General features: G+C 28.7%; 1 protein-coding gene and 1 long non-coding RNA gene across 2 annotated transcripts in view; one reads left to right on the top strand and one right to left on the bottom strand.

Moving 5' to 3' along the window:
• LOC142326757 (uncharacterized) overlaps positions 1-21,205 on the bottom strand; it is a 50,988-nt gene that overhangs the window by 7,840 nt on the left and 21,943 nt on the right. The gene's annotated exons all lie outside the window — the stretch shown is intronic.
• On the top strand, positions 10,838-20,500 carry LOC142326516 (protein sneaky-like). The gene is made up of 5 exons (XM_075369094.1): positions 10,838-11,070; positions 12,685-12,880; positions 14,647-14,773; positions 18,223-18,339; positions 20,364-20,500. Exons 1-5 carry the CDS (start codon positions 10,937-10,939, stop codon positions 20,498-20,500), a joined length of 711 nt encoding a protein of 236 aa, XP_075225209.1. The 5' UTR covers positions 10,838-10,936.

The following is a 21,205-nucleotide window of genomic DNA, read 5'->3' as shown; positions in this document are numbered from 1 at the left end:
TTTTAAACTTTTGACTTGAAATGTATTAATTTTAACTTCTAATGATAGCTGAACTATTAGCTTACTCCAAGTAAGCTGAAAGATCTAGAGTATATATCAATGTGCTGGTAAGGTCGATTACATTAATTGTTAATTTATTCATTTAATATATCAGCGGTACCATGTTTGAGAAATCAGAATGTATATACATTGAATAATAAATACATCTGGGTACATTAACAATTTTTTATATGCTTATCAGATAAAAAAATGTTGATGTTTCTCTCTTTTGATTTTGGTCAAAAATTGTATATTTTTCTTCATGTAAGGTCAAGGAAGTAGTAGATGTCTAGCGTCATTTTAAATGCTGCAGGTTTGATCACAGGGCTAGGTTCTGTGAACATTCTGCAGTTTGCACTCCTTGTGGTGATGGACATGGGAGTGAGTAGTGTCCAAAGAAGTCGGAAGGTCCGACTTGTGTTAACTGCAAACGTGTTCAGAAGGATCATAAGCACTCTATGAACAGCAAAGATTGTGGGTGTTATCAGAGAGCTCTTGATATGTACTATAATCCTATTTCATTAAATAATTAGATTTGAATCAGTTAAATGCACAAGGTGCATTGCTCAGGTTGAGTTTGGAGAGATTACATTACATAGAAGATAGGATGTTGTTTTGTTGATGCATCCATACTTTGTCTCCAGTGATCTGCCAGGTTTTTCTTGTTGAAAGAGGCTCTATTGTGGTCATGAAAGCATGTATGCTGTTTGTGCAGAAGGGAACTTGATTGTGTTTTTATTTGACAGTTCTCGAATAATTGTCATGTCATTGTTTGTGTGGATGTTCAGAATTTGCATCTTTATGTTGCTAATTCATATTTCCAGTATAGGGATCCTGCTGATAAGTCATCTTGAGGTCTAGGATAAAATCCTACGATTCTCTGGCACTGGTCCAATCCTCATAGGTGCAGATGTGAATGATAAGTATTCTTGTGGCGTAGTTGTTTCACTGATGATGGCGGTGAATTAATAGAGGGCTTTTTACCCCAACATGATCTACAGCTACAGCTATGTGGTGAGTTGCTCACCTACATAGGTACGGTAGATGGGTGTTGATTGTTTGGTAGAATGAACATTGATGTTATTGTTAGTAGGTTTATCCCTGCCCAATGTTTGTAATTGGAAGGTAGTTTATGATTGCTCAAGATTGTCTATGAGATGATTGTATATGAGATTGCTGGTGGCTTGAGTGAGTGCTACCGATGTAACGTCCTGGTTCAGCAGGGTCATTTCCTGAACAGGTATGTGGACGAGAAGAAATTAAATATTAGGTTTGATGATTTTATATGTTGTAGTGTTTACATCATTCAAGGACGGTTTCTATTTTATCGGTCGAAAGTTTTCTTATTCCAATTGCTAAGTTTTAGTCACACCTCTTGGATGGGTAAAAGTCCAGGATTATGATTGTTTGGAATTTACTTCCCAATAATTGATCAGTTCCTTTTACAGTTGTGATTGGTGTGTACTAGTGATATTTTGAATGCTGAATCGATTCTGTATTGTGATTGGTTAGGAAAATACAGTGTTCTGAATAGTTAGTTACCGAAGTAATCTTTAGGAGCAGTGGAGCTTAGGTGTAATCTGCGATACGTAGGGATGAACGTGTATTGCCATTGGTTCAGATTTATCGACTTTGGCTTCGGGGGATTAGAATCGTGTTTGGATCATATTTCATTCTTTTTCGCACGGTAAGTGATTGTTAAGAGCATATATTAAGTAAATTTTCTCCACTTTTCAGTATTATTTAAATCCTTTGAATCCTTAGTCTTACATTAGTCTCTGCCATTACAAATTTCATACAATAATTATTAAATTTTAACACATGTATTTTTACGGTTACCTGATTTAATATACTTACAGTTGACAAGTAAAATGATGTAAAGTATTGTGAAAGGTTACCTGTTCGGAAATGTAAAAGGACTGAATATTTACTGTACTGAATTTGAACCGTATTCGTTGTAAACTGTAAAAATGGTTAATTTTATTGAAAGTTGACCATTACAGAGTAAGCTCTTTGTTAAACTAAATGATGAAAAGAATAAATCTCTTATTTTCCATACAGATGGTTATCGCGGAGGGGTTAACCAGGTTATTGGAATTACTAGATGAATTAATATTTTTCCAGGATAAACAAACATTATTGTCAATGTTTTCAGAATAATCAGTATACGTTGCTTGTTGGCTTACTTAGCTGAGCTGATTTCCCATTTAAGGACTTGGAATATGAATTTACAAGGACATGATGAAGTTCATGCTTTCTTTAAGAAGCTTGATATCTGAATTATTTGCCTTTACAGCAAAAATTTGATATGTTTCCATTTACTTCCAATTATACTGAAAATAATTTGTATGACGAAGACACTATTATTAACCAGGATAACAAGAAAATATATTTACGGGAACTAAAAATTCAGTTGGAGTATTTCCTGGAAGATAAAAATGATTAATTGGAGAAATGGGTACTGAATCCATTTAGTGAATGTTACAGCTGCTGAGTTACCAGTTGAGATTCACAACCAGCTTATCGAAATGTCTCAAAAACGTTACATCTACAATTCACATCTGAAGATTTAGATACATTTTGGCTTGTTTGTCAAGTGAATATGGAATTTGTCTCTGAAGCATTGAAAATATTAATCCCTTTTGCCACATCATACCTCTGTGAAAAGGGTTTTACATCTACGGTTAAGCCAAAAACTAAAATATAGGAATCACTTGAAAACAATTTGCTTTTGTGTGTTTCTAACATAGATCCATGTACGGAGAATCTTTTAAATGAAAAATAAACGCAACCATCTCAGTTTATTTTACTAATTTTCACAATTAGTTGATTTTAGTTCATTTTAAATGTAAGTAAAATGCTTGTAATAAATTTCTTTTTCTCATAAAATAATTTCATTATTGTTTACGTATATTAGACTAATTTCATGATCTCCAGGTTGAGAAATGCTAATTTATAACCTGGTTATTGGAAGTACTGGTGATTTTTTTGCAAGTATTGTAAAAAAAAAGTAATTTTGGTTTTTATTATTTATATTGTTTATTTAATTTATTTTATTATTAAATTAATTAGTTTTTATGTTCAGCTACCACCACTATTCTTATAGTGCGTTTAAAAAAGTTAGTATTAAAGATTTCTGAACATCCAATATTTGTCTGGTAATATTCAAGCTTGAGGTCTGCCCAGCAGGTCATATTGGCAAGAAATTGTATGGTCTGTTAATGGAGAATATTCATTATTAGTTCCTATTGATGAATGCAGGACTAAAATGGAATATTAAATAATTGGCTGCTGACTAATTGGTAAACGTAATATTTTATAAATATCTGTTGAATTGTTATATGTAAATTATTTTAATCCATTGAATTTAAGAAAATTAAAGTTAAATAATTTGTTTCAGATTTGATTACAAAAGCTGAAGCTAGTTGTAGGGATACATTTAAAAATGCATACAACCACTGCCACAAAAATATTAGCATGTCGGTAGCATGGCTGGTGTGTTTACCTATGAAACTTTCAAGTGTTTGCAATGTATTCTCTGGTGTGATATTATTTGTAATTATGACATAATTAAGAGACAGCTGTAATGATTTTTAAATTAACTTTATTGTATTACTTTAAGAGAAAGATTTTAGGTATGATTATGTATTTAAGGTATGATTATGTAGTACTAGAGTACTACTATTTCCCTGTTGGCTAAAAACTGTAATGTGAAGGAGTACATATGATTTCCTTTTTTTTTAACTGTCATGGTGAATTGATTTGTTTTTATTTTTATTTTACTAAAAAAAAAAAAAAAAATTTTACTTTTATTTTTAATTCACTAAAAATAAAAATCAAATTCCAAAGCCCAACTTATAAGATAATCTAATATATAAGTTCAGCTTCAGTTTTATTGGTTATGAATAATGATTTGCAAGAAATTCATCATGTAAGTTTAATTTAATTATTGTGAATGTAAGTTATATTTATTACTTTAGGTTCTAGCAAGTCATTACAAATACATAATTGAAGTTTTACATAAGTCATTTTTAAATTCTGCTTTCTAAAAATGATAGCACTATTTATTTGATTACCGGCTTCTTTTTTATAGTTTGTGAATATAATATTAAAAGGTTGGATATGTGAAAAATGATTATTCTTTTAAGTTAAGAGTGGTAGGTTTAAAAAACGACAAACAGTAGAGAAATAACAGCTAGCTATAGAGTTAGTAAACACCTTGATAGTGATTGGTGGAAAATGAAGACATTATTTTTTCTTTTATATTTTCTTCAACCAATTCCTTTCATTTGGCCCTATGTATTCCTTGCCATCTGTAAGCTCTCTATTCTCTCTGTAAAAAAGATTTTATGACTACATGTGTGGTATCAACACATTTTAGTTGCCTTCAAAATTGTCTATTTTCTTTTGTATGCGACTACCTTATCTCTGCCACATGTAATCTCTCCTTCAATCAGACCTCCTTTGCTGTTTTGTACTTTCTAATAATTTAGTTTCTTGGATATGAATATAATTGTCTGCCTTCATTATGTCTTGTCTCTTTATGCTTGCTATTTTTATCCATTATTTTTAATTTATTTTTTTTGTTATCCATAGTTTACTTTTGATTATTAAATTTGTTGGAAGGGAATGGGAGGTCTGCAGTCACTGGGCAGGAAATGAAGTCTCCAATTTTTTCTACAAGTAGCTTCCACTAATACTAAGAATCCTTGAGGCCTGGTATCCTCAGTTTAGAGAATATAATATTGTCAGACCTACATCCATATAACTGTTGGAAAAGATGAAAACAACAGGATAATTTGAGGTAGCTTCCTGTCTTGGGGTAGATTACTTGTCATCTATGGTGTTAATGTCTCCTGTTATTAAGTTAAAACCTTTCAATTTTAACTGAATCTTTTTTCTGCAGTATGTCATGCCCTGTTAAATTATTTAAAAAATAACACAACATAAGAGTTAAACATATGAAATATGAACCGAGGTGATTATTCTGAATTATACCCAGATTGGCTGATTAAGTACTTGTAAATTATAAGCTTTCAGTATTGGAGATATTTGTATAAATGGAATAAGAACAGCTGTTTTTTATTTACAATTCTAATGTCAACAGTTTAATTTTGCTTATTTTTTTATCAGCTTGAATCAAATCAACTGGCTGAAAATTTATTTAATTTTCGTTTATTGGATGAATATGAAATGTTTATAAATTTAGTTTGTAAGTAAAAATGAACACTTTGTGTTCTTGTATCAAATGAATGTCAAACATTTATGTATTATGGACTGATATTTATTTTGTTAATAAAAATAAGAGGTATGTATCTGTGATAGTTGAGATACTTTCGATTAGCCATATCTGTTTCCTTCTTTGATATAAATTTTATTTATTTTGTATAAAGGGAGACCAATATATAGCTGTCAGTATATATGTTGAGTCTGATTGATATATGTTATATTGTAACCTTACTTTTGTTACAATAAAAATTATTTATTTGAAAAAGAAAATTCATGATTATGCAAAAATATATTTACATAATTTGTGTTACTTTTCTGCTGTTGTAGACATATACACAAATTTTCTTTATTTTCTTGAACTTAAAAATTAATTTTTTTTTAGAATTGGATAAAAACTTTAATCAATGAGTAAATTATAAGCACCTAATTATATTAGTGTAGTTGTAAAACATATACATATTTTGTTTGCTAATCAGAATTCATTAAAAAATAAAATTAAAAAATCAAAATCAATCAATATATTATGTTACAAAACAAATGCATATTAAAAAAAGTCTGCTGGTACAGTAATAAAATTCTCAAGGTAAAAAACACATATGTATATAAAACAAAAGATGGTTGACAAATATAAGTATAATTAATTGGAAAAATATATATATAAACAATAAAGAAATAAAAATAGCAGAATACAGTACTTAATTGTAAAATATAGTCATATTAATTTGTAATATGATTCAGTATTTTGCAATTGAGTACTGTATTCCTTCTATAACTGTATTCAGTAGTTTGTATAACTGTATTGAGTAGATTATAATTATAAACTGTATTTAATCAGTTCCTGTGGTGAAGGAATACAGTCTATTCTCATTTCTTTATTTATTGTTTATATACATTTTTCCAATAAATTTTACTTATCTGTTTTTACTTTAATATGTTTAAACTTTGAGAATTTTTATACTGTCTCAGCAGACATTTTTTTTTAATACGCATTTGTTTTGCAACATAATATATTGATTTTGATTTTTTTTAGTTTATTTTTTAATGGATTCTGATTAGGAAACAAAATATTATGTAGCTGTTTTACAACTATACTAATATAATTAGGTGCTTATTATTTTCAAGTAAAAATATGTGTAGTGCATCACAAAATTTTTTTTATTAAAAATGATGGCATATATCTGGCCACAGAAAATTGAGAAGGTTCTGAGACACATCATAAGAACTGTAAAATAGGAGAAATAAAAAATTGTAAAAGTAGAGTGAGCAAATAGGTAATCAGCCAATAAGGTTAGGTTATTGATATTGAATGGTATAATAATTTTATCATCAAATTTATGTATTTGGAAATTACAGTTTTTGACAATGAAAAAATTTGTGATCCAAGAGAAGATATTTCTGGTGGTTTTGGTAAAGGTTATATCATTTTAAATAATACTGAAGAATATTTTAGAAATGAGTTCATGGATTCTCATGTTGAAATTAAATTAAAAAAGCCAGAACTTTCGGTAAGATCTGCAAAATTATATCTTTTACTTCCTTATTGTTATTTAATGTTTATGATTAAATTATAAAAATTTACAATTCAATGATACTACTTTTAATATTTAGTATGTTTAATTTATATCAGAAATAACTGCTACATTAAAAATATGAAAGATAAATTATCACTTTGTCTTTATTAAGTACACCAATATTATTGAAAAATGTAATAAACTAATTCACCTATCATTAATGATTAGTAGCTGAAATCTAATGCACAATGGAATTCATTTCATTCATCTCTTTTCATTAGTTAGTTATGATGGACTGTACATTATATTTCAGCCATCACTTTTCAATTTGATTACATAGATCTGGTATTTATCCATCAATGAGGAAATGTAGCTAACATATAACTGAAGATGTATTGAAAACTGAAGATGTATTTTAAATTTTCAATTATAAAATAAGTTATAATTAGGTGTATGGTGGTGAAAAATATAGTACATTTTTTATTCTGGTTTGTACATAATAATGCATTATATAGATTAACTCGGGAATAATGAGTAGGTATCCTACTCCATAAATAAGAAGAGGAACTCCTTCAGCAGTTGCTTGGATAGATCAAAGAAGACCTTTGCAAAAGCAGCATCAAAAGTACGTAATTAATTATGAAGTAAACAACAGTAAAACATAATTTATAAATCAGAAGGATAACTGGAAATTTAGTTCATATTTATGAACACATTGAAAAAGATGAAAAATATTCATGATTTAAAAAAAATTGTTGTTGGTGAAAAATTCATAGACAAATAATATTTATGTAAAAGAGAATCTTTTAATTGTATTTTATATAAATTGGAAGAAGATTGTTAAAAAATAATCTGATAATTTACTAAAAATGACAGCAGAACTATTGCACAATGACTTTTTTGCAACTAGTTGTCAAACCAAAGTATTGTGGTCAGTTTTACAAAAACAATTTAAAAAAAAATCATGAAAACAATTTTAAATAAACCTACATTGTACTCTTAATGCAAATATTTTTGAAGATTTCAATGTGATGGCTGTCAGCCAGCTTTACATTAAAGATTTATTGAGATATATTTATAGAAGTAGGAACAGTTGATCTGTAGGTAGACACTGGAATGATCTCTATAACTTTAGAAATTGCAGCCTGAAGAAGTATATGACTGAATTTTCTAATGTAACCATTGCACGCAAGCAAATAAGATGTACCAAGGTTATTAATATGATGATTCCTGCACCTTATCCACGAGAAGAGAGAATTTTTATCTTACTGTAGATCAAAGGAAATGGATAATCTAACATTTTTTTTTTTAAATTAATAACTTAAGACTGTATTATTACAGTATTAATATACTGCAGTATAATTATATCCTACTTACTGATTATCAATAATTTAATTTAAATTAAAACTTTGATGTTATTAACCTGGATAGCTATCATTATTATTATTTCTCCTTAAAGGTTTATAGTTATAGTATATAATGTATTTATAGTTATATGAGGGTTGTCTGAAAAGTTTTGAGCTTAGACATGAATATGGCAGCACTCAATAAAAGTTAGGGATTGTATTGGTGTATGTGTTGAAAGGTACTCAGTAAAGTTTCAGCCATTTTGGATGCTCGGTTATGAGTCTTTTTGTGAGAATGGAAAAAATTGAATATTATCCGTGATTAAATACTTGAATTTGAAAGAAAATACCCCTACGCAAATTAAAATAGAGTTGGATGCTGTTTACAGGGACTCAACTGCAACAACCACAGATGACAACTGAAGAATTACGGTTAGAGATAACAGAGGCATATAGAAAGAACGTGTTTGTTATATATTAATTGAAGAATTAGACATGCATAAGCTATCTACGCGTTGGGTGCTGTGTTTGCTCACTTTGGACCAAAAACGCATTTGAATAGCATTTCCAAGGCCCTCCTGGAGCAGTTTTGAGCAAAAAGTCAGATTTTTTGCATCGATTCATAACTATTGAAATGTGGATCCACCACTACACTCCTGAGAAAAAAAACAGTTAAAACAGTGGACTGTAAAGGAAGAACCTGCTCTGAAAAAGGCAAGGACAGTTCCATTGGCCAGAAGGTGATGGAGACTGTTTTTTGGAATGGTAATGGAATTTTGTTTATTGATTATATTGAATAAAAGGTAAAACAATAACAGGAGAGCATTAAGCATCATTACTTGACATGGTGAAGGCAGAAATTGCAAAAAAAATTACAACATTTGAAGAAGAAAGTACTTTTCCATCAGGACAATGCGCCTGCTCTCACATCAATGGTCACCATGGTTAAAATTCATGAATTGCACATCGAACTGGTTGATCATTCATTGTATTCATCAGATCTGGCCCCAAGTGACTTTCTTGTTTCCTAACCTAAAAGTTTTACTTGGAGGAAAGAGACTCTCATCGGATGAAGAGGTCATCCATCGCATATGTAAATGCCTATTTTGTAGAGAAAGATATCAGCTACTATTTGGAAGGTTTAAGGAGGTTAGAGCATTACTGGAAAAAGTATATTGACTTGAAAGGAGACTTTGTTGAAAAAAAAATGTGTGCTTAAGACTGCATAGCTGAAGTGAAAACTTGTATGGGATCGCAATCATTTCAAATTAATATATATTACAAGTAGTAACAAATTTTTACATTCAATAGCCACTTTAACCTTTGACCTCTAGAACCAATTTGACGCATATTTTCCATGATTATCCCCTGTTTGTAGTTAAATTTTCATGCTGAAAGAGTGGATTTACAGCAAAATATGTAGTAAAACATGTTTGAGATGAGACATATTTCATCATATTACCATACACAAGTTTTGTGGCAAAATTATAAGAAAAAAAAAAACACACCTTCCGATAGTTTGTAAACAATTTATTTTTAAAATATGGAGATTATTATTTACATGGACTTGTAGGAAATCTCTTAAGGTTTTTATATATATCTGTTTCATGAGTCCCATGACAATTATGAACATGGTATTCCAATTCATCCCAAACACTAATTAGTATATTTGCTGAACACCACATACAGCATTGGTAGGCCTACCTACAGTGAAAGAAAATATTTTATACTGGGTTATTGTGTTTACTCCATACTGTTATTTTTATAACAGTTTTACTCAGTGTACTTTTCATTAATATCAATTTAGCCTGTGCTTTTGTGCCGATCTGGTTTTAACAATTAGTGATTCTGTTGTGAAACATAAACACTGGGAAAATCCTTTAGAAGTTCCAAAAAAAAATAATCAGCAACATATAATCTTAAAACAAGATACCCTGAAATTGAATCAGAGACATTGTTCAGAAAGTAAGTAGTGCAACAAGCAGTAACAAAAGAACAATTTTTAATGTAATATAAATACACAGAATTGATTGTAAACATGTTAACCCTAAAAAGACTTGAAAGCGTGAACAAACAAATGAAAAGTTAAACGGTTTTACTAAAATCGATAGTTATAGTAAATAAATAAAAACTGATAGATGTTAATAGAGTACGTGCAGATGCTTGGTAAAATTGTTATAAACATGTAATTAGAGAAGAAAAAAAACATAGGAAACGGACAGTTTTATGTGAAAAATGTAAAAATATTTTATCAAAATGATAATTTGATATATTAAAATAATGATAATATTAGTTCAACAGATGCTAATTGGGTATTGAAGAAATACATTAAGGTAACAAATTTTTTTTCTGTTTTACTTGATGAAATTTTAATATAGCAGTAATGTATTTTCTTAAAATTTTTATTTTTAAGATAAATATATAACATTTTCTCAATTATCATTTTATTAGAATTATCTTACTGTTATGTTTTGGTTTGCTGTGCATTCTTGTAAAACAAATTATAATCATTCTCTAACAATCGAAAGACTTTAATATTAATATCACTGTATATTGTTTATTATTTTTAACATCCTATACACTGCATTAGAGATAGGGAGATAGATATATTAATCATTTTAAAATATTTTGATATGCTCATTAAAAGTACTGCTGGTTGGGTTTATTTTATCCAGTCACCATATTTAGAATTAGGAGATAAAGTATATTTATATATTTAAAACATCTATTGTGTACAATTAGTCTGTATTTTATAAAATTTATAATTAGAATAAATTCTGTAACATTAAATACATTACATTTACATTTCAGATGAACTATAAAAATGTCAAAGAAGCAGCGTATGAAATGATTCATGAAGTTGAGGAAAGAAGTGAAATTTTTGATGTATTCTGTCAATATACAAAGATTTTTCTAGCTCTTAATTCAGTAAGATTATTATGTATGTAAGTATTTGGAACTCTATTTCTATTATGCATTAATCTTTAATCAACCATATTATTTTTGCAAAAAAATTATTGCGATGTATCAGTGTGAGATGCATTTCATTTTGATGAAACAGTTATTTAAAATTGCTGAAAAATATTTTGGTTTTATGATATTTCAGAATTAAATTACAAAGTTAAGATTATTTTTACTGCGACAGACTTACTTGTATCTCTTTATTGCCTGGAAAGTTTCCAGTTTAAGAGTAGATAAAACATCAATAAAAGGTGTCTTGTTATAATTATTGTTTCTGTAATTTTTCTCATTATTTTCCTTGTGTTTTTGCTAAGTTAAAAAGATTAATAAATATTGTATTCTGAATTTTGGTGATCTTTGGTAACTAGTACATTAAATGTTATTTTGGCCATTGAGTTTTCTTAGTTTACTCACTCCAAGTTTCAGGATGCTATCAATTTCCAATCCATTTCAGGTTTTTTGTAACAATCTGTTTTAAGGAATATCTAAAGTAAAGACCGCTGGGAAATTTCTCTCCTTAAGGTTGGTAAACTTACTTTCTTATATAGAGAAGTAATAAATGTTTTCAGAATAAATTTTTTTACACTTAAACTGTCTTACTTTAGAGATAACCTGTTGTAATTTACACTTCTATTTGAAGCCCAAACTTTAAATTATTTTATGGTGTGTAATTTGAATTCTACTAAAAAGTATAATTATTATTTCTTTTAAATAATATTATTATGAAATGTACTGTATAAACTCAAAATATCTTTTTTTTAAATTCTTGCATTAAAAAAAAAAACATTGGTGCTAAAACTACCACATATAAGTAAATGAAAATCCATGGGTATTAGCATCAAAAATTTAATTAAAAAAAACACAAATTTAATTTGAGTTAATGCTGACTAGTGATTGCATTCACATGAATATCTGAACAAACCTGATTCTCTGATCTGTGTCATTTCACAGTAAAAGTAGACATTGAAATGGTAGTCAATTACAATGTCAATAAAGGCTATTAATTAAAAATTATTACTGTGATAAATTTATTTTCTAAAAAGGAATGAATCTTAGTATCGAAACCATTCCATGATTTAATACCATCTTAGTCACACTGGTAACTTTAACAAATTATTCTACTCTGTGCCATTTATAAATTTGGTTCATTCATAAATATCTTTAGGTATTCATATTTCGTTAAAACACTGACTCACAATAAATCTTTCAAAGTGTTTAGTCTTAGTAAAGAAAATAAATTGCATTTTTAATTTTTCTACAAATTGCAATTACAAAAAAAAAAAAATTAAGCCCTTAGGACAAATTTTAAGGTCATATTTCAATTTACTGTCAGAAAATACGTAAGCATAAGCCAAAGTTATCTGTGTAACAACTATTGTAGAACAGTGTAAATTATTGATTAAACTTTATCAAAATTATTATATAAAAGATCTGAAATTTATTGCAGTTATATTATCTTAATTTAATGAATTTTATAATGTAATGACTGCTTCTTCAAAAAAAAAAAAATTTAATATTAAGTCAACTGTATGTGAAGTGAGGTGTTATTTATCTTTAACATTTTTGTATGAATAATGTTCATAATCTCTCTTTTCTAGATCACAGGAATATCATGATAAATATTTGAATGATATTAGATTTGACAATATGTATATCACAACGTATTTTGTTCACATTGATGAACGTAGGAAGTTAAATGGTCATTACTTCTTACTGCCGTTCAGGAAAAATGAACTGGAGAAATTAATTTATCCTCATAGTATTTTTCTTACAAAAATTGAAAGAAATTTTGTGGTACTGATAAACATTTATCATTATATCTGTGTATAATTTTATGTATAGCTTCTATAGTTATTTAGTTACTTTTCTTAGAATACTTTGTAAATTTCTGCAAATTTTTTTTGTATTGTCTTCTTGCAGTAGAAATTAGTGTATCTGAGAATTCATATAATTCTTTTAGAAATTTTTAATTTTTTTTTATGAGCTACAGTCAATTGTATGCCTCTCTGATAGAAATTACAGTAAAACCATTTAAATTTACATATATGTTGGTGTAAAACTTAAAAAATTCAGCGATAGGGGAAACTAGAACCAAAAATAAACCAAAAAGTCATGCCTCCTGTATGTTTTTTATCATTAGTCTTAAAATTAAAAAAAAAAAAATACTTTTTTGTTGTAAACAATAGCAGCAGAACAGGAATTGGAAAGTTTTCGACTGTTTGTATTATCTCAAAAATGGTAGAAAGTTTTAGTTTCAAAATGCATTTTAAAAAAAAGGTTATACTAAAAAAATTTTAAATATGCAAAAAAAAAAGCCAGCAAACTCAACATTACATAACATTACAACTATAAAGAACACACTAAAAGGTTTATTAACCTTAAGAAGTAAAAAAATTTGCAGAAAATAAGAGGTTTGCTTATGGGTATTATTTCACCCAAAGGGGAGTATTATTCCCACACATGGAAATTAATTATTTTATTTAAAATTTAATTTTTTAAAAGATGTATAATCAGTCATATAATCTGTATTGACATTTAATAGTTAATGGAATAAAAAAATATTTTAAAGATATGCTATTAATAAAATGACATGATCGTTTCATTATTTAATCATGAAACAATCAATTGTAGGTAAACATCTAAAAAAAGATAACCTAGACACTCATCATTATTACAAAATATGAAACAGTTTTGTAGAAGTTCATAGAACACAAGAAGCTTTTGGATGAAAGGTAAAGTTACTACCACTCCACATGGAGATTAGCCGATGTTATGTGGAGCCAATTTCTTGGAGGTTACTGTATAACAGTGGTTTTTGTGATGACAGAAACATGAGTATAGAAGATTTAACTGATTAATGTTTTTTACGAATTCGAATGTATTTCCCTCCAACATAATAGATTGTTGTATGTTTAGATTTCAGTTGAATTAAAATCTTTACACTTATTTAAATATTTGGTTGGAGTCGATGAAATAACCTTATTAATAAAAAGATTGCTAGCCTTTAATAAAATCCTGTTTTCCTTATTTAGAATTTTATTACGATAGAAATTCTAAAAAATCAATAAAAAATACAATTTAAATGTAATTAAATACAATCACATAAAATGTATTGTTGAACTTCTAAAATTGTATAACAAATCCATCATGTTGCAGTAGTTTGGAAGTCTCATAAACACTGATTGTCATGTTTTTTTGTTTTTTTTTTTAAAGTTTGTGATAATGCTGTTTTGAGTTACACTTATCCACATTTATTCAAACACTGTTATATTTCATTGGAATGTTGAATTATTCTAAACAAATTTTCAAAATTGAGTATTTATTGTACGAGAAAGTTTTCTAAGCTTACATTTTTTTGTTGTTTTTATACAATTGAAGAATGAAGTACTGGAATTGATTATTTAATATGAATTTTAAGTATTATGTTTGCGGTTTTTAGTGATGATATATTACTTTTCTTAAATTTACTTTATCTGGGCAAACTGATTACTATAATGACCTTTCAACTGAACATTTATCTAGATTTCTTTTTATTTTATAATTATGTTTTTAATTTACAGGTGATGGAAGTGATTAAATTAATAATACGGACTATACTTGGCTGTTTGTTTTTTGTTGCTGATTGGTCTTTATATACCATGATGTTAATGATAAAAAAACAAGGTTTAATTGAATACACTCAAACAGGTATTTCTATGTCCAATTTTTGCATTTATTTTTAACATTACTGAATAATTAGTAGATGATTAATTATATTCTCTGGATGGATGAATCTATAATAAATCTTCCCTGTAATGTTTTTCAATAATGTTGCAACCTATTTTATTTGATTCTTTTGTTAGAATCAATAAAACACGTTTGTTACCAAAAGTTAACCTTTTCAACTACATTTTCAGTGTACTGATATTTGACTAAAAATACCCATCATATTTTTTCACTAATGATGTAGCAAAACCTGTTATCAGCCAAACTGTTGCTGATTATGGATAGGTCAGCATGACTTCCACATTATTTTATTGAAGGATTGTTCAGTAATCTTTCATCATCCTGTTGATCTACTTGTCAATAGGGTCCTGAATCAGTCCTATTAGATATTAACTGTTAAGTTACATTTAAATATTTTTGGTAATGTAACTGTGGTTTGTTTTATTTATTAAATGCTAAAATGTTTTTAATACAAATACAGAGAGTACAATAACACACAAAAGATACAATAGTAATACAAAGGAAATATACTTATACATAAATACAAGGGACATTCAATAATTAGAAACAAATTGATGAACAAAAAAACTGTATTTTTACAAAATGAGACTTTTGCTACTTCTCAACATAATCCCCACCAATATTAATACACTTGTCCCAACGATGAACTAGTTTTTTTTTTTATTTCTGATGTAAAGAAGTCTTTGTCTTGTTGTTTGAGCCAGTTTCCCACAAACTCTTTGACATCACTGTTGCTGAACTTCTATGTAATGCCTCCTTGAGTGGACCACAAATGAAAATCCCAGGGAGCCAAATCTGGACTGTAGGGAGTATGTGGTAGTATCTCCCAACCCATTTTTCCAATGGTTTCTTGGGTCAGCTGGGCGGTGTGAGGGCAAGCATTGTCTAGTAGCAATATCATCACACCTTTTCTTTGAGATCTGCGACATTTTTTTCTCGTTGCTGGCTTTACTTTTTTCATCAGCATGTTTGAGTAATAGACACTGTTTATTGTATGCTAATTCCAAACAATTACAAAAGAACACCTTGGGCACCCAAAAGGCAGTCATCAATATGACTTTTCCCGCTGATGCTTGCATTCTGAATTTCTTTCAGATGGTGAGCTGGTGTGCTTGCATTCCATGCTTTGTCTTTTGGGCTCTGGTTCAAAATGGCGAACCCAAGTTTCATCACACATTAAAATCTTCTTTAGAAAAGTGTCACCTTTCCTTTTACAGCGTTCTTTCGAGTCTATACACTTTGAGCCTTGTTTACATGTGTTGCGTTAACTCTTTCAGGACCCACATTGCACTTGTTTCGCTGTACTTGAGCTTGTTACTTATAATGTTATGAACTGTGCCAATATTTACTACAACTATTTTTGCTATATGTTGCACAGTAATATCTCTGTCTACATGAATAATGTCGTCAATGCGGGTTTCAAGTGAAGGAGTTGACAATTCAATTGGCCGGCCAGGACGTTACTCATCAACTGTTCTACCCACTTATAAAAATTTTCATGGTTCATACAATTTTCACCATATTGTAAAATCATTCAAGAAAAGATTTTAGCCAGTTTTTCATCTTCAGAAAGCAAAAAACGGATCACTGAATGTTGTTCAACTAATGTGGAAACTTCAAGCAGACACACCATTGTTAAATGCAGTATTGAGGTTACAAACAAAACAATTTTTATCAGTCAGCTGTTCTCAACTTATTTCACAGCGATGTCAACCTAAAGTCATGAAGGTACAAAACTCCTCCTACAAACTGTTTTATTTCTACTTAAATTTGTCTCTTTAATTTTGAATGTCTCCTGTAGTTAAACATATACTACAGAAAATATAAATAACATAATTATATTGATAATTGGCACCAACTGGCAGAAGGACAAAACAACCCTTGTTTGCTGGTGGGAGTAAATCAGTTATATTTTCGCTAATACTGTAGCTATATACTATATATATGTTATACACTATAAAACAATAGAAATAATAAGACTAGAATATATGAACACACTTGATCACAATTGTAAAAAATATTTGACTCCAAAACTATTTTGAATATGAGAACAAATGTGACAAACAAAAGGTTTAGCTATGGGTGAAAATATAATTCATGATTTATTGAAAACACAAAAAGTGCTATTATGGATAATATATTTAGATGACGTATTAGTCACGTATAATCATTTTGAATAAACTCAACAATTATAATTCAAAATTTACATGAAATGGAGATCTATTAATATCTTTTTTTAGGTATTGAAATTGAAATAAACAAAAATAACTGTTTACAGAAAATCCACGATGAATAGTGCTGCAATACATGAAAATTCTAATCATCCATACACAGAGAAAAATTCTATCATATAAAAAACCAGATTTTAAGAGCTTTATAAAAAACTAACTCATGAAGGAAATAGATACAATAAAAAAATAGCCGTATTTAATGGTTTTGATGCTGGAATTATAATAAAGAAATACAAAAAAGAAAAAATTAAATACATTTTTTTTAACATTAATACAATTTTTTAAATAACATTTTTTTTTTAATACAAATAAAATAACAGAAAAAATTATTGATGTTTATAATAAAAAATAATATAACCATATTATAAAATATTTAAGAAATAATAATTATAAAAATGATGGAGAAATTTTAAGTGGAATATACAAAATATTTCACTTTATTTTAAGTGTAATGAATGTATCTATATTGGTAAAAACTAACACATCCTTTAAAAAAAAAAAAAGATTCATGGCACCACTCCATTCATACCAGTCTAGTGATTATCTAACGTTTTATCACACTCATGTAAAACCAATAACAATTGAATTAAAAAATTTACACGTTTTTTCAGTAAACAAAAAATTCCAATATGGACTGTTCATGATCGCAAACCATTTGTATTTTTTTGTTTTCTATAATTAACATGCACATCTCTCATTATCCATAAATCTTGGTAAATGTGGGTAGACCGTTATACTAATAACTACTTTAGAACATCTGGAAAAATCAATTCCAAATCTGAGTTGACGACTCAATAATTTTCTTTTAATTATCAATCTTCTTCTCCAAGCCAATGATGATTATGTCATTCGAAACACTTTTCATCTTAAAAATCTTTTCTGTTGCTCTGAACATTACATTTCACAAATTTCAGTTTGTATCATGTTTAAAAGTAAAATAATTAATACTGTCTGAATTCAAAAGTTGACAGTATTGATTATTTTATGATTTCAAAGTTTAATACTTGTATGTAGATGACTATATAGGGCAGTATTGTTAGAATGCATAAAGCATTATAAATAAATTGTACAAATCATCACAGAGTAGACGTGCCAACTTCTGTAAGAGAAATAACTGAAAAGAAAATATTTTGAAAATTGTCCATGTAGGTAATAAATTTTATTTAATTACTTGTATAGGTCACAGTGATATGGAAATAATAATAAAAGGAAGTGGGCTGATATCCAGAATTTTGAGATCATTACTAAACGGTTTTAATTTCAAAAAGAAAGTTAATGTCATTCTCTCAAATAAAGGTAATTAATGGATTCTATTTTTTTTTTGTTTATAATAATAAAATAAATTCATATACAAGGGCTATTCAAAAAGTAGCTGACCATTGGCTGTAGAAACTAAATAGCTTAATTTAGTGGTTTCCAATTCTAGTCTTTGTAAAGTAATCCTGTTGTAACTCCCACTCTTACCTCAGGGGTCCTTCCATTGTTGGAAACATTTTTCTCAGCCCTCTTTTGAAATTGCCACCAAATGTGCTGTCACATTTGTCCTTATATCATCTCAGCCATCATATTTGGGATCCTTTTCAGTGACATCTTGAATATGGAGAACAACCAGAAATCACAAGAACCATGCCTGGTGACTAAGCAGCTGGAAAGCTGAGCAGTTAAGTGGTTGACTAGAGATAAGAAGGCGTGTATGGTTCTTTGTTGCCCATGGGTGTTTGTTGCCTTTGGATAACTGAGACTGTCTTTCCATATGAATATTTTTCATTTAATATGTATTCGTTGAGCATGGTGAAGTAAGGTCCGATTGGCTGTAGCAATGTTATGTTTCTATGTTGTGTTTCTAAGCTGCTTCCATGATGTGGACATAAACAATTTAGTTAAGCACTATGATAAATGTTTGAATAAACAAGGTTACTATGTAGCAAAGTACCATAAAGTATTAAATAAAAAAACAATATTTTTGTCAATCTTTACTAGTTTTGTTTGTATTAAAAAATGGACTTGCTTAAAAAATAGCCCTCATATAACTGCAAACAAGGCAGTTCATAAGAAGCTGTCTTATTCCATATAAAGTGAAAGTGGTTCAAAAGATATTTGCCACAAACTGTGAAAAGTGAATTCAATACTGTGAATGATTTCAACAACTGCAGCAAACAATTTAGACTACTACTTTTAACTATCAGGGTATGTGCACCCACAGAACATGCATTTATGATCTGCCAACAACCCACATGCTGTACATGAAATTCCTCTACATGAACAGAAGATTGGGTTGTGAAATGGAATATCCAGGAAAGTAGTTAGTACAATAGTCTTTGCAGAAACAATAAATTCAGATCGTTATTATAAAATCATTCACCAGTTCTTGGAAGAACTAATGGACTAACCAAGGACAAAATGAATAATGCTTGGGTGTAACAAGATGGGGTGGCTACATATTCAGCCAAGCAGTCTATGAAGTTACAAATAACCTTAGTTTTAAGGGCCTGCGGCCAACTCATTCTCTGGACTTGAAGCCTATTGAATTTTTATTTTTGGGGTTATGCAGAAAGTAATGTATCAAGAAAACCCCTCATCCTCAGGAACTTCAAAATGCTATTCATGATTTTACCACGAACATTCCACATGCTCAATTTGTGATTCTTCAAGAATAAGAAACATACTGTAAGTTAATTCAATGATACCTATTATATTACAGCACGACAGGTATACTTTTTTAATGTACAGCAAATTTTAAAGATTTAATTTTGCAAAAATGCATACAAAGGGAAACATAAGAAAGCTGAGAGCATGTTTTGTTCTTATGCTTAATTATTATTAAAAATTGTGAATAACAAAAAAATCGGTTTGTATTTTTTCTGGTTTAAATGAAAATATTACAGGAAAATACAGTCATTTGTGATAAAGAATTTGGGAAGTAATAATATAAGTTCTAGTTAAAAAGAAATATAAAAATGCTTCATTATTTTGTCTCATTAATCTTCAAAAAAATTATCCTCATGTTTTAATCAATTTTTTTTGTATATAAATTATTCAATTGTATTAGTTGCCTTTTTAAACCCTTATCATTGTCAATTAGGAAATAGCATTGTCAAAGCTACATCTGCATAAGAAACAGCTCAGAAAAAGGATTGAGAACTAAAAAGGCACGCAGCAAGATTGTCACTACTTTTCAGAACTATAGTGGATTAAATTATGACATGGTCAAGATTTCAAACAAGCTCCCTAATGTAGAAGCATTTGGTAATCAATTTTTTGTTAATATTTTTATCAAATCAGCATATAATCTTGTAATGAAGTTATTTTGTTTCATAAAGGAGCTCATTATAATGACCGTGTTGAAATTATCCAGTGGTTTACCAAATACAATAAAAAAAATGTTGTCAATGACAAACTCTACAATAGCTACTTTGTTCCAATTACAACGAACTTATGGACTAGAAAGGAGAAGTAGAACTTAATAATGAAATTGTGTTCTTGAGAACAATGTTACAGTAAGTAATATGTAAATGAACAAGAAATGACAGCAAGAAAGAAAACAAAGTGAAACACAAAAAAAGGGGGTTTCAACATATTTGCTCATTAAACAGTGGCAGAGCAATAAGACTGTGGTAAAGATTGAAAGTGACAAGGACTAGTGAAAACTAGAAAGTTAGTTCATTCTAGACATCTATTGCATTTTTGTATTTACACTGTGATTCCTTAGAGTATTACATTATCCCCAGAGTATTACATTAAATATGAACTTCCTATTAAATTATTTATAGATGTTTATATTCATGTCAGTGTAATAATATGGTTAATGAAATGTTTGGAATGAAGAAAGCTTCATTATGAAAGTCAGCTATAATATTTAATTAGTCATGTTACTTAGAAAAAAATAAGTCCCCTAAGTGATGTATCTGTTTTTTTTCACATTTAAAAGATTAACAGCCAAGGGGAAGGAAGGCAGAATGAAAGAGTATGGAATAAAATGGAAGTAATGGATGTAAACAACAAAGAGGATGTAGTGGTAAGGACCAGTGAAGGAAGAATAGGAAAAGTAAACAATTACAGATATTTAGGGATTATTGTGATGGACTGATATGGCCGTTGCAAAGGAAGCCTTCAGAAAGAAGGGAAATTCTTAGAAGTAGAAGATATTAGCCAAATGTTATGT

Source organism: Lycorma delicatula, chromosome 6, assembly GCF_047948215.1.
Source record: "Lycorma delicatula isolate Av1 chromosome 6, ASM4794821v1, whole genome shotgun sequence".
Taxonomy (NCBI): Eukaryota; Metazoa; Arthropoda; class Insecta; order Hemiptera; family Fulgoridae; genus Lycorma; species Lycorma delicatula.
The sequence above is the reverse complement of the archived record's forward strand: the minus strand, read 5'-3'. Positions and strand labels throughout refer to the sequence as shown.